The 15,036-nt window shown below is 45.2% G+C and overlaps 1 protein-coding gene across 1 annotated transcript in view; it reads right to left on the bottom strand.

Annotated features, from left to right (window-relative positions):
* Positions 1-381: 381 nt before the first annotated feature.
* Positions 382-15,036, bottom strand: part of FAM234B (family with sequence similarity 234 member B) — a 33,036-nt gene continuing 18,381 nt past the window's right edge. The window contains exons 6-13 of the mRNA XM_077339262.1: positions 13,729-13,876; positions 12,533-12,674; positions 11,756-11,899; positions 7,373-7,457; positions 6,720-6,875; positions 5,784-5,886; positions 4,458-4,681; positions 382-2,826 (exon numbers count right to left, since the gene is read on the bottom strand). Coding sequence (XP_077195377.1) covers positions 2,821-2,826; positions 4,458-4,681; positions 5,784-5,886; positions 6,720-6,875; positions 7,373-7,457; positions 11,756-11,899; positions 12,533-12,674; positions 13,729-13,876 — 1,008 coding nt within the window. The 3' untranslated portion in view covers positions 382-2,820. The remainder of the gene's footprint in view (positions 2,827-4,457; positions 4,682-5,783; positions 5,887-6,719; positions 6,876-7,372; positions 7,458-11,755; positions 11,900-12,532; positions 12,675-13,728; positions 13,877-15,036) is intronic.

Genomic DNA, 15,036 nt, shown 5'->3' with positions numbered 1-15,036 from the left:
TTTCTCTTAAAAAACAACAATGCTTTTTTCTTTTAGGACTACTTTCCATCCTAAAGTCAACTGACTGGATTGGCAATATCAGATTCACTGTTTCTTCTTTCCCAATTTCCTAGGGCTGCCAGCTCCCGCTTGGGAAATACTGGGAGATTTTGAGGTGGGTGGAGTGGAGCCTGGGGAAGGTGGAGTTTGGGGAGGGGAGGGAGCTCTGCAGGCATGAGATGCCACATAGCCCACCCTCCCAAGCAGCCTTTTTCTCCAGGGGAGCTAACCTTTGTCATCCAGAGTTCAGCTATAATACTGGGAGACTGTCAGGCCCTACCTGGAGGTCCCCTTTGGCTTTGCTCAAAGCGGCTGGGACAAACAAGCCACACGCCTGAGAGATGCTATACATGATATTTATTTGTTCCATTACAGGTCACAGTTCAAACAATATACAGACAAGGTCTTTATTTAAAGTGCAGACAGGATGTGTATAAGGAATTCACATTATGGAGGGCCCAGCATCACCAAACAACACAAGTCAAGTCTAGGAGTTAAAGGCAGAGGATGCCCTGCCTCAGAAGGTTATCCATTTTACCATCTAGGACCGCATCAGAAGGGAGGAGGAAATTCCCAAAGCAGTTCTCATGTCTTTAGCTTTTGCCCTTATTTATAAATACAGGTCTGGGCAATGGACCCAGAGCTCTTGCGATGGGCTGTGCTAGTATTTACAAACCTATTTACATCCGCTCACATCCTACAGATACACACTCTTCAAAGGCTCAGGAATTAACCAGGGAGGGCCCAGTCCCCTCCTGTTGGATTAATGATAAAAGATAATGATGGAGAGACATTTACAAAAGAATGGCTGTGTAGAGACAATTATTTCTGCAGAGCAACAGGAATGACTGTTCCTTTTATTGTTACCATGGTTATTAGCCCGGATCCAGCATCAAAGCTTGTACGAGAACAATGGAAGACAGGAAAGCATTGCCTCAGCAGTGGGAAGCAGGAGAATTTGCTCATTTTATTGTACCTGGTTGCAAGGATTTTTTTACTCCCATGGAGGGATGACATTTACTAGACCGGATTGCAGATCCTTTCTGATCTTGTCAATTTTAGTCCTAATAGAAACTGGAAGGGGGGTGGGGGGTGGAATGGCACTGAATGGTGGTGCTGTGCTGAAAGAAGAGAGGTTACCCCAAAATACAGGCAGTGACAGGTTTTTACAAAAATCCCACAGTGGAGACGCAAACTTGTTGCCACATGGAAATGAGCAGATCCATTGTTAGGCTGAACACAGAATGTGGCTCTTGTCAAGGAAAGAGCACAAGCAGGTTTACTTTAGCAAGAATCACAGTTCAATCCCAAACTGAGTCATGCTCTTCTGAATCCATTGGGTTCAACTGACTTAGAATTGCACTGTTATATATAGAAAATTAACACAAGGGGGGGGGGGGGGAAGTGATATAGCATTAAAAGCAAAAGGCTTTATTGTGCTATTCCTTTGAGTAGCTTTGGCCTGCATTCCACTGTCCCTTGGAACACAACATTTATAATTTCTAATACCTGCAACTAATTATCGTGGGGTTTGGCCATTTACATGCTGCTGACAGAAGACTGTGATTTCTGTCAAAAATATTGTATGTATGAGGCCTAATAGCCTAAAACAACATGGCACACTTGGCCTCCAGGTGCCCAGCAGGGGGTGAATTTCCTTCTTCCCCAAAGCCACAAGGAAGGCCTGGCTTTCCTCCACCTCACCGGAGCAGGAGGGGCTTCAAAACAACCTAGGAGGGATCAGCTTTGTGCCTGCAAAGAACACTCATTTGGAAACAGCTGCCTCTACTGCAGGAGGATGCTTGGCTTGTAACTTCCTAAGGTTTTAGGATTGGCCCCTGTACCTCATGGCAGACATTTTGTGGTGTTTCCCACTTCCCAAATCCCAAAAGTCCCATACGTTCAGTGAGACTGGGGACCCTAACTCCTTCCTCAAGTTGGAAGCCATGCCCCTGCTCGATGCTCTGTATCCTCTAGCCAACCCTTGCTTCTAAAGATAAATATTGTAACCGGGTACACCAAGGAAAATGCACTACTGGTCCAGCCTTAAATCTTCCCCGCCTGGAACTGCTACTCCACAGGTCATCAGACACTGGAAGTTTTCAGGCACAAATTGTCTGAGACCATGCACCTTCCATTGCACTGACAATTTTGTTATCATGTGGTTACAGAAAACTGCAGCAAATACTTGCAACTGGCATGGCCAAAAGAGAGGCAGATCTAGGAACAGGAGACAGCACCAAATTGGCCAGTTGCCCAATGAATGTAGGAGAATACAGAGTTGTTCAACATGATGCAATTCGGCTTTGGTCAAGAGGCCAGGATCAATGAAGGGACGGAAGGGATGGAAGAACCAAGTGAGATACATCTGTGATCCTAATATAAAGGAGGTAGAAAAGCTGAAGGAACCCATTGAGTAAAAACAAGTGTATGTGGGCCAAAAAAACAAAGGACATCATCACACATCTCAGATACAAATAGGAGCTTCTTGAAACACTTCATAAATATATACCCCTGTTTCTATATAATGTACACACTTGTGCCTCTGCATAAACTTGCATGTCCAGTCTACCTGGAAGGAGGCATGCAGGCAGGGAGTAGCAGTGAATGGATCCAGTGCTGTTCCTTGCCTGAGCATCATCTCTGGATGGGTGATTCGCAGCTGGATTTTCTCAGTCTCCATTCTTCACAAACAGAATGCATTGGCTCATCAACTTGGCCTGCCGATATGGAGGACCATGTTTTTATCCCATTGCTCAGAAAGCCTGAAGAGTCAAAGGCCTAGAACTAGACAGGGGAGGGGAGAGGAGAGAGAGATTCACTCAGGTGCACCAGGGCTACGTGTAGGTGTTTGCCAGTCTTCAGGAAAGAAGGGAGGCACAACCAAATACTTTGTACTATATCCTTGCCACATAGAAACTGCATGCAACTTGTCCCGACAGGCAACCCTGAAGACACTTTCACTTGGCTCAAGGTTGAAGCGCTGACAGGGTATCTTAGAAAGGGTGTTGAATTGGCATCCTGGGACACCTGGATTCAAATCCCCATTCTATCATGGAAGTGCACTGGGAGACCTTGGGGACATAACCTACCTCACAGGTTTGTTGTTGTGACAATACGGAGGAGGGAAGAACTATGTTCTAAGCTGCTTTGGGTCCCCATTGGGAAAAAAAGTGGGATATAAATTCAAAAATGGAAGGCCAGGCTGTTCCAGAAGCAGTGGCTGGTCCCTCATGCAAGCTGACCTATGCCTAAAGTCCCCCAGAACTCATCAAAAAGTATGCTGGAGGTGGGTGGGACAATGAAAACCAAAATAAAAAATTATGCATCAGGGAAAGAAACTAAAATTCAGCTCCCAGAAAAACACGGGGTAAAAGTGGTCTTCTAAGAGCAGGGGAGGAGAAAACTAAAAGCACAAAAATGCATGCAGAACCAGGGGGAAACTGAAGCACAATTGACACAAGAACCCCATGCTGGAAAGCTGCGTCTAGGCTTCAGCCCATGCCGGACTTTGCTGACTGTCAGCACTGAAAACATGGGCCTATCTGCCGTTTGCATGAAGGTACAGAAACCACAGTCCCACTTGGTAGAGCTTATTTGGACTCTATCACCTTTTCAGAACCAAAGTGTTTCCAGGGACTTTAGACACATAAAAATGATCTGTAATGAATAGCCAAACCCCAAGATTTTTCCTTTGACGACTCTGTGAACAGAATCTAGTCTGTGTCTCATGGACTAGCTACTTGTCCCAATAAATCATTGCTCAGGAATCCACTGTGGGACTCACATTTTTTTAAAATCAAACACTCAGAAGTATCTGTGGAGTACCAAGGATCTATGAAGAAGCCAGAGAAAACCTGGGCCATCACCTTTCCAGGGTCAAAGCAAAGGACCCCTCTTTCTACCAGTTTCCCCATGCTTCTGAGTTTTCCCTCAGCATTTGTTTCTGTAATTTACCTGATCTTCACGCCTGGAAAATTCCAGTGTCTTCTCTCCAAATAGGTGGCAATGCCAGTTCCACTCTTTAAATCAGTGGTCCCCAACCCTCGGGGAGCGGGACCGGTCCGTGGATCAGTCAGTACCAGGCCGTGGCTCCTCCTCATCCTCCTCCCTGGCTGCTGCCTCAGGGGCTGCCCTGCCACTCTGCCACCGGCTCACCTTTGGTGCTGTCCAGCGGCCGCCATGGCTGGGGCTCCCCCTCGGTGTGGCACTGCGCAGCTGCTGCTGGCAGCGCCCCCAGTGGGTGGTGAGAAGTCAGGGACACCGGCGGGAAAGCAAGTGGAGCAGGGGCTCAGGGCGCAGCGGCAACGTCCTTCAGCAAAAGACTACCCCCCCCCCCGGGCCTCAGTAAAATTGTCAAGCGTTGACCAGTCCCCGGTGATAAAAAGATTGGGGACCACGTCTTTAAATGATCTTACCTTATGAGCAAAATCCGTGAATTTGATCCTGGAAAGCAAGCGCCTCAGTTCCCCTTGGCCGACTCTGAGCTTGGCCTCCTGCAGGGGCACCACTCGGCTTTGCGTCATCAGGGCCCACCTCAGGCGGAGTTTGCTGACAGACAGAAACCCTGGCTGGTGTTCAGAGGTAGGGCTTGTGGTCACGGTAATATAAAATGCATCTTTTTGAAGGTCATTGATTCCAACTGGCAGATGCCAAGAGAAAAGAAGAGACTGGTGAAGGCTCAGTAATTCAACACATCCCAATAAAATCTGACAGTCAGGTTAACTTCTAGTGGCTGTTTTTCAACTGTTTACAGAATCTCAAGCCCTGGTTACAGATAAAATCTACTTGGTGTTCAGCCAGTCTGAAACTCTGCAATGAATACAAATGTTGCTGCTGAACACCACAGGCATTTCTGACTCCGGTGACTGCTGCGACAGGCAAGCAGAGAACCGCAATAATAAAATATAAAGATTAGAAGTGTATGCTTCTGAAACCTGAGCCTTAATAATAATAACCCTGGCAGTGCTGTAAATGGCATGACACATACACGGGCAATAGAAGGTCCTGTGACTACACGAGCAGCTGAGAAAGACATAGCTACAGAAGCCCAAAATCTACAGAACCAAACCTATGCAGTTGCAAACAGTGAGACGAATCACTCCAGATGAAGCAGCATCCCATGGCAGGCAAGCAAAACAGAGCTGGAAGCTTCTCCTCTCCGCAGGGGAGTGCGGATTCTCGGGGAGGCCACGCTGGAAGTCCGCAGTGCAGCACCAAAGTGAAGAAGCTCTCTGCATCTCACGGAGGATGCCTAAAGATCATAGCCTGAGGATTCTGCCCGCCACCTTCTGTCTTTTTCCATTTGGTAACATCACGCCTGACGAAGAGCTCTAGTGAGCTCAAAAGCTTGCCCAGAGTTTTGTGCTTATTTGGCTGGTCTAATAAAAGGTGTTACCCAGAGGTTATTCTTCTGTTTGTGGATTTCAGTCGGCAAGTTATTGTACTTTCACCCCAGCCTTTAGCACATTCTGGTGCACATTTTCTGCTGCTTTCAGAAGATGGTGACAAATTCTGCAATCCTCTTTGGACTGCTCTGAATTGTCATCAACCAGGCACTATGCTCAAGAGGAAAGGTGGTTATTTAACCAGAAGGCTTAAACCCTCTCAATAACCTAGGGGAGGAAACGGAGAGCAAGTGAACAGACTCACTGCTTGCACAACACAAACTGGGAAAAATCTGAACATCTAGTCAGGTTTCCTTGCATTTATTTTCACACACAGGAACACACATATCTACTTACTAGATGAAGCAGTCACTGTGCCTGTTGTATTGCTAAGATCCAGGAGGACAGCAGGGAAAGCAGGATGAAGGAGATAAAGATGGTGAACTCTTGGGCTGGGTTCCTATTTTTTCAAAAAGTCATAAATTATCTGTTTACTACACAGTTCCTAGGATTTAATACAAAACACATCTCATCCTACAGGGTTCCCCAATTCTGACCTGGAACAAAGTTTCATTTTATTCTTTCCCACCATGCACTGGATTTGTATAATGAAAATGAAGTGAAAAACAGAAATCGGGGGTGAGTCTGCTTTATGTTGTAGAGGGCTCTCAGTTATCTTACAGTCTCATGAAAAGCATGGCAAGATAATGTGTTGCCATAATGCTCTGACAGTGTTGTGTGGCAGAGATGAAAGAAAGGCTCATAACGGATCCCTCCCATTTGTGTCCCGTGCCAGAACAAAACATGATGTCATCATTAGTCTAAATGTAGTGTTTACAAAATATCCAAGTGTCAAGTGCTTTCAATGAAACAGATACTTTTGTTTCTTCTTCAAAAGCAACAATGTTTTGAACAGATTACAATTTGAAGGCTTGAAAATTATTATTATTATTATTATTATTATTAAGTATTTGCATATGCAATGTATCAAGTGGAATATAAATAAAATCCAGATAACTATCATAGAGATGCTTCCAATAAGTATAATCGAAACAAGCAAACTAAAAGCTTTGCAAGATAGAAGCAAAAACAGTCAGACAATGCTGGTGTTTGCTTCATGCCAGAAATCTGTTTTCCACATCGTGTGCATTTGAGAATACGCAAAATGCCTTTCACTTCCCAGCTTCCAAGGCAAACGGCATAGAATTCAGACATGTTTGAGCTGTGGCTCCTTTCATTATTTAGAAATTGAACAAAGCCTCCTTTTGACATAGGAACTGGCCTCTTACATACCAAGCTCTTTAGGAGAGGCTGCTTCTCATTAGCCCAGAAGAGAAATATGGATTTTCTATCCAGAGTCATCACTGACAACACATCTGTTTTTTTCATGTGACACAGCAGTTCGTAGCTCCAGACTGGATTGCCTGATTTACCATCCACCACCAGTACCTGAAAACAGAGAACTTGGAGTAACCATACAAGTAAGAAACAGACGGGACAAGCCGGTAAACAGATAAAGGTCTAAAGCAAACTCTGTATTCAGTTGCCTCTGCTTAATAAATGTTGGCTTTATAAGAGGGGATGGATATCCCACCCTTGCCTTGCTTGCAATCGTCCCAGGAGCACCAGGGTAGGAGTTCTTCTTCACACTTAGAGCCATTCATTGCACTGCACAGAATAAGATGGCAGAACTCCAAATGCCTTTCTTCAGACAGAGGACTCCATTGAGCCTCTCTCCATCTCTGATGTACCAGCTTATTCCATACAGGGAGCTTTCCCCACAAAATGGAGCATTCCAAAATATGTGTTGAGCACTCTGTGTATTGTATAAGATATCTCTGGCCATTGCTCAGAAACATGTTTACAACTTTCAGCAGACAAAGCTCTTGCTTTCTGATAGAGGAACCCATGGGTGACACATGTGCAAACAGAACTGGTCAACCAACCTTTTTCATTATGCTGTCTCCACTCTGTGCCTGAAGCATGAAGTCCAGGGTTAGGTCATCATTGAAGTAGCCAGGGGAAGGCTGGCTGCAAACATTCAGAAAGCACCAGTCAGAAGCAAGGAGAAACAGGGATGTCACGTGTATCCCCCTGAGCTCCTTGGAGGAAGGGCAGGACAAAAAGCACTGAATGGGCAAAATCCTCATTTTCAATCATCCTAGCATTCCCCACACCTTTAAAAATGCACCAGTGACTCCACCAATGCCCAAAGGAGCATTCTGCTGATATCTGCCACCCTGCAGATGTGTGAATTGCTTCTGCTGAAAAGCACTGTCTTCAAAGGGACTGTTTCACTGTAAGTCATTGTGGGATGAACCCTTGCAAGTGACGGGTACTAGAACTGTTTTGCCTGCATCTGTATTGTATGGAACATAAAACAGAAGTTTCTTTATGCAATGCCCACGTTATGGGTTCTGCTGGCCACAACCAAACAGCCCACAATAGATTGGTCATAAATGAGAACAGTGCATGGAGGACCAAGGTGAACTGAAGGTCCAAGATGTGTTCGCTGTCTCTACAATGTTTATAATAGCCTAAGGAGCCAGCATGCTCCAGTGACCTCTAATCTGGAGAACTGGTTTTGATTGCCCACACCTCCTCCACATGCAGCCAGCTGGATGACCCTGGGCATTTCTCTTAGAGCACTTCTTACAGAGCAGTTCTCTCAGAGCCCTCATTCTTACCTACCTCACAGGGTGTCTCTTGTGGGGAAAGGAAAAGAAAGCAACTGTAAGCTGCTCGGAGACTCCTTCAGGTAGTAAAAAAGAGAATAGAAACCAACTCTTCTTCCTCTGTATTTTTACATATTTATTATTTTTACATACTTTGAGTTTACACTGCAATTTTAAAATAAGTTACAATGCAAATATGAAATGGCAACTCCAACTATCAGATGCATGCCCAAATTTTTAAAAGTGTAACTTTTCCCCAAAGTTCTCTGGTGTGGGCTTCTACCAACATTTAGAAGGATGAGACTGATGAGGACCATTATTCTGCATGTGCCTGTCATACAGATGGCTCTCACATTTCCCAGGATCTTTGTAAAGTGGAGTTAATCTGCAGTTTGCCTCCTTTTACACCCCAAGCAGAACCCCCTCAGCTCCCTTGCTTTGCTCAGCTGCTATGCCAATCCTCAGCTACCAATCCCCTCTTCAGACCTGTGAGCTGCAAAGTTATGATGATGCGTGAATCTATTTCTATTGTCTTTATTAGCAACTGAATAGAAGCTTTAGAACAAAGTTTCAGCCCAGTGGCAACTTTAAGACCAATAAAGTTTAATTCTGGGCATAAGGCTTTGAGGGCATGCATACTTCATCAGAAGTGAATAGATGCATGTAATTCCAACAGACCTTTTTACATTTTCAACTTGGCCCTGGGATAGGCTGAATCTGCCAAGTCCAACTGGGTGGTGGGCAACTAAGACGAATGAGGGCATGTCCTGAGAAAACACCACGGATAGCTGCTCTGTACAACTGTCTCTGCACTTGGAAAGCTAAGATGGCCACTGTTACTGAACAAACTAGGATTTCTGAATTTAGATCCAACAAAGAAAACAGATCACTACTCTCCAATTGTAGTTCTTTGATCCATCATCTGTGTATTTATCCTGATCGGCTTTACACCATGGCAGAGCCAACAATCCTGTAACTTCTAGAGCTGGTTCCTGGCATGAGAATCTCAATGCTGAAGTGCAGCTTTGAACTAAACAAACTTCAGCGGTTATTCCAATGCTATCAAGTTCCATCTAAAAATATACGCCTCAAATTAAAGATGTTTCCCATGGGGAAGGCTGGCAGGTTATGTGAATAATCACTTAAAGATTAATAGTCACAAGTTAGCTATCTATTTTTACTTCTTTTGGGCCTAGGTGCAGCACAATGATGGGGGCAAAGGAGCAAGGTGGCCTACCTGGAGTTTGGCACTGATGCATAAGCAGACCATAGGGCTGCTTATAAAACAACAGCATCTGCCCTGGCCTGAAGACAGAATCATATTGTAGAGGAGGTTGTCAGGATACTTGGATCCCCAAAGTTTGAGACATCCTGACCACTTGTCCTGAGTACACATGTGCACTGTCTGATACTCAGAGACAGCAGGTGATGAATCTGAGGCTTTTTCCAGTTCAGATACAGGAGCAGGTGGGCCAGCCTCATGAGAAGAATTAGAACACAGACAAGCTGAAGTGCTCTGAAGGCAACTGAATGGGTTGCCTCATAAGTTCAGGTGAAGCATGAAAAGTAGCCAAAATAGGTGGCTTGATGGACATTAGGCTGTGACACAGCTTCAGCAGAAGTAGGACAATGCCTCCACAGCCTATAAGCCACTGGTGCCGATGTTGACATGGAAGCCCACAATGCTCAGTACCAAAGGAGGCATATGCTTTGTCCGTACTAAGGGTCCATCCATCTGTTGAATTCTAAGCAGCAATTTGGGTGCTCTGTGAAGATCTCAGTTGGTCCTGATGATCATTTTAAGTAGTCTTGTGGGTGTCCAAGGATGAATGCTGTTCTCTAATACAGGGAGCCCATTCTCCCTTCACAGTATTGGGTATCACAGGGAAATTGACTAAAATGAACTAGGGATTTCTTCATATTCATGGTACAAGACATTATCTTGCAGGTCATTTATTCTCTTGGTACCAGTTAACAGATTTATTATTCTCCTCATACTTATAGTATGCAAGGAACATTTCAGTACCAAAAAGCAAACTTCGCAGACACCTTAGGGGTTCAGTAGACAGGAGGCAATATTGCAGGGCAAAATGGCTGGATGAATCATACAGGTACTGAACATCCCAAAAGTGAACTGGGGAATATGAAGTGCTTGGTCTAAGACTCATTTCAGAGAGGGAAGTTTTGTGTGTTGGCAAGATTTCACAGTTAACAGGAAGATCTCCCTCTGGCTCTTCCACTAGCAACCAGATCTTCAAAAGAGGCAGTGACTCTAAGATCTGCTCCAGCACCTTGGGGCTGATCTCTACCACAGGAATTCATGTTGCCGCTTTTACTTTTGCTTGTGTGGTTCAAGGGACTTAACCTACTTCTCCTTCTGTTTCAGGCCTGCGATAACCAAGAAAGATTGTAAAGGGGCAACGGAAGCAAATTCTTTCGTTGGAGCTGAAGCCACAGCTGCACCTGCAGAGGTGGAAAGGGCCCTTTTCTAAAGAAGTTTCTGAAGATGAGGCTCACAACATGTGTCTCTGCACATGTTCAGTGTGATGCACAAAGACTGCAAAGCAGTAAGCTGCAATTTAGCAGTCAAATACAAACTGAGATTTAAAACTCATCTTTAACATTCACAAACTAACCATGCTGCGATGGGCAGCCTGCATTCAGATGTCACAACAACAGACCATTATTTAACTAAAAACTGTAGTTTCTAACCTGTGGCTAATTGTCTTGTCTGAATGGCTGGGCATAGAAGATGTCCTTGAATAAACGCGGCCCCACCATAATTGCTGCCCACTCAATTGCAGCCACAGGGGGCGAGGCCAAGGGGGTATATGGTGGCGGCTGGCTGCAGAAGAGCCCTGGACAGGGTGGGGCTGGCTGGAGCACCATGCATCCGCCCTGGCTGTCCCCATGCCATGTGGGGAGGGCCAAGGTAGTCCCTGCTTACTTAAGGGGCTGTGCTCTCATGCTCGGCCTCTTTCCCTCCTTGATTGCCTGGTGGAAGAACTTCCCACGCTCCCTAGTTTCCTGATTTGGGTGTGCTTACACATTAGGGTTGTTGCTACTGTTTCTTCTAATGCAACCTTATTTTGCTTTGTTTTAAACCTTGTCACAGGTGGCAGTTTGGGCATGGACTGAGCTGTTTTGGAGGCAGTTCAAGTCTGCACATCAGACGTGCCCATCATAGGGCTTCCATAAGAGCCTGTGTGGATGCTGAGTGTGGCCTGCCCCTGCTGCAGTGGCCTGATGGGCTCATATTCCTGGGTGGCAGAAGGTTACCACTTAGAGGCTCACACCTGTGGGAACCCAACTCCTGTAACCCCCCAGGATTGATCCCAGCTGTCCTGGAGCAAGATTCACGCTCTGCAAACCGAGTGAGCACCTCAGCTCCACGGACTGGCCACTGGTGGTCAGTTGACTGCTGGAAGGCAGCTTCCCTGCCCCCATGCTTTGCCATGAACCTGACTGGGGTTATAATAAAACTGTGGCCTTGTTTGTTCCATAGACTGTGTCTGAGTGCTCTTTATCAGCCTCCTCCATGCCCCCAACTATGCAATATTCCTTTTGAAGTATGTGAGAAGTGTTCAATAAGCAGAGAGCGGAAGGAGAGTCAGCTCATCTTAGCATTAAAAAACTGGAAGAAAGAAAAGTAACCTGTCAATGTCCTGCTGCTCCAGAGTCCAATGAGGCTTCAGATCCTGTCCCCGCAGCAAAGTCAGACCATGTTTAGTAGTGATAAGGAGGTCACTGCAGTTGCCTTCTGGAGACTTTACTGTCTGTAGAAACTCAACACCTTCACTGGGGGATGCAGAACATAAATTGAGGTGACTGTGCACAAATGAGAAAATTAATCCACTCATCAACACAGCAAGTCTTTGGCCCATGTGATACCCCAGAAGACAAGTGCTGAACTGCAACGTCAGCAGAATCCCCCGAGCATGCTCATCTCAGACAAGACTGTCAGGTTCAGCCAGAGAATATAACGTGGGGAACTGTGCTTATTTCCCTCCATGAATAAAATGGGCAAAATGTGGTGCATGCTCTGGAGTCTCTCCCCAGGCAAAACCCCTGAGAACCCAAATGCCCTTACAAAATTGGTTAGAGGACATTGCTCCAGGAGCAATTAATTTATTCAAGATTTCCTCAGAATATCTGTCTGTCCTGTTACATTTCAGTGGGCTCTATTTGCATTATCAGATTCCCTATTATAATTTCTTCTTTCTATTAAACGTCTCGAATGTTTTTTCTGCTGCGTTCTAGTCTACAATTATTGCTTAAGAAAGTCCTCCTGTGCCTTGACGCATGGCATTACACGTACAAAACAGTCCTGACAGGTATAAAGCCAGTTGGAGATTCTACCATGTAATTGCCCATCGTGCTACAAGTCAGGAAATCAAAATTCTTCACAGTGGAGAGAAGACAGAATCCCACCTGTAAATGCCAATCAGCTCTGACAAATTGAAGGATCTGAGTTTTTCCCACTCTGCCTCTTCTTGCTGCAGCACTGGTGGGAAGGCATCATGGTTTCTGGCTTGAGCAAAAATATCACGCAGAGGGACTGCTTGGACATTGCCTAGACAAAAGGGAGGAGCAAAAAACCCGGGTTGGAAGCTTCAGTCTCCGGGGTGGGGTGGGGGTGGGGTGGGAGAATCATGCCAGGCAGGAAAGGGGTTTGAAATGGTGATGGTGTAAGAGTTGCTCAGGGAAATCCTAGTTGCTCTGCCTCGATCTGCTGACATATTTCAGATTTTCAATAATCTTGCAGAGCCCTTTTCAGTGATTTTAATTGTTTCAGTAGCCATCCAGCTGCTTGCATTGTGTCTTCCAGACTCCTCCAAAACAAACTGGGAGGACACAGAGATTTCCTGCACAATGTCAAAGCAAAATCCAACCACATTCCACCCTTTGTGGAATACTCTTGCATGTCTGTTCTCAGGACAATGCTGTGGCATCTTATGCTGAATGTGAATGGTAAGATTTACCTTGGACAGAGACGGCTGCTTTGCTGATTTCCCCCTGTAAAAAAATAACCCTAGCTAATATGCATTCTCACCATGGAGATACATTTGGGAGGGGGGGAGAATAATCATTGCATAAGTAGTACTCTGCAGGATTTGGAGGGACATCTAATGAGTTCGCAGCCTTCAAAATAACAATTAAAAGAAGCTAAAATAAACAAGGTTCACACAGTTCTGTAGTGAATGCACAAGATGTTATTTATTGCTAACTACATCGTGAACAAAGTAGATATCAATCTCATACCACCATATTTAGTACAGTGTAAAAGAGTGTGCAATTGATGTAGGAATCTCATGTTCCCAGTTAAATTTCCCAGGAAATGTGGATGCACTCCACAAACAACAGGCTGTAAAGAAAGGCCCTGAGACAAGTAGCACAGCAAATAGCACTGAGCTTCATGCACTAATATTCTTTCACAAATGCTTTATGTTTAGATTCTAAATGCCAGAGGGCCTTAAAACTTTACATTTCCAATGGGGCTGCAGGAATGAGCTGACACTATTAGTTCATGGATTCTTATTCTACCGGATCTTGGGTTAAGCTTGCTCTTTTTCTAGTTTCAACACGGCTTAAAAATAAGATCAGTGAGAAAGGAGAAGGAGCCTTACCAAAGCCAAACAAGATGTAGATTGCTCCATGGCTGGTGATGTGAGCCAGAGGCCCAATCAGCTTTCCATTTCCGTGGACACTGTACTTCACAGGTCCTCCCACAGGCATTCCAGTTTTACCTGATACTAGGATAAAATACAGGTCTGTCTACAAAGGAGAGGAAAGATACATGGAACTATGAGCATGGATTTGCACGCATTAACTCTGCTTTGCCCCACGATGCAATAAAAAGTCCTTCCCCTACCTACAAAGCCAAGTGAACCAGGATTCCTGCTCAAATCTCTAGCTAGTGGCTCCCATAGTACACTTTGCAAATAGCATCTAGGCCAGTGATACCTAGTGGCCCTTTGACATTATTTATTTCTTTGTTTGTTTCTTATATTTTTATCCTGCCATTCCTAAGCATAAAACCCCAATAAAATTCCATAAAACCATGTAAAACAATCTAAAAAACCCAAACAATCAACCATACAGACAAAAATATAGACCATCCAATGCTCTGCAGCGAAAAACAACCAGTCCTATCCACTAAAAGGGGCTGATCTTTATTCTTTAATCTGCCAATAGTAGCCCAATAGGGCTCAATGGGGGGGGGGGCAAGATCTTCTTCAGAGCGCCGGCCTCAACCATAAACCCTACAACATGCCACTTTGGCAACCCTATTGTTCAGGAAAGTGGGCAAGGCCATTCTGTGATGGGGTTTATTGTTGGTAGATGGTTCCCTCTGCACTCTTATCCAAACACCCAAGCAGCTGCCTGGAAGAGAACAATCTTGCCATAGGGGAGAATAAAACCAGTCCCATCCAGCGAAAGAGCAAGCTGGCCACAGCAGGGTGGTGGTGGTGGTTTTACTCCCCTTTCGTTATGGCCACTTTCCCTTCCGTAGGCCTCTGGGCAATCTCACTCTCACCTGATCTGCTGGAGGAGATAGCAGGAAGGCAGAGAGGAAAGTAAAAGGGACACATGTTTTTTGCAAAGTGAGGTTTGTCATTGCTGCTGGCTGGCTCAAAGCAGGCATCTGTAGCAGGAAGCCTTCTTGTAAACCAAACTGTGGGCTTCGTGTTAAGGAGAGAGAGGGGGGGAGGGGGGGAGGGGGGGAGGGGGCACCCTGGGAAGTCAATAGTTTGGCAGCCCTATATGTTCAGATGTATTCTTGTAAAAAACTCAGGTTACAGTTATATATTTAATGTTATGAATTATTTCTTATATTATTGTATGTACGCATTTGGTGGGGTGGCACAAAAGGGACATAGTAGTCATGTAGCACTTTTGGTTGACAGTAACTGCACATGCGGCTCTCTGCAAGC

The sequence above is a fragment of the Paroedura picta genome, chromosome 5, assembly GCF_049243985.1.
Source record: "Paroedura picta isolate Pp20150507F chromosome 5, Ppicta_v3.0, whole genome shotgun sequence".
Lineage (NCBI taxonomy): Eukaryota > Metazoa > Chordata > Lepidosauria > Squamata > Gekkonidae > Paroedura > Paroedura picta.
This window is presented reverse-complemented; position numbering and strand designations above follow the sequence as displayed.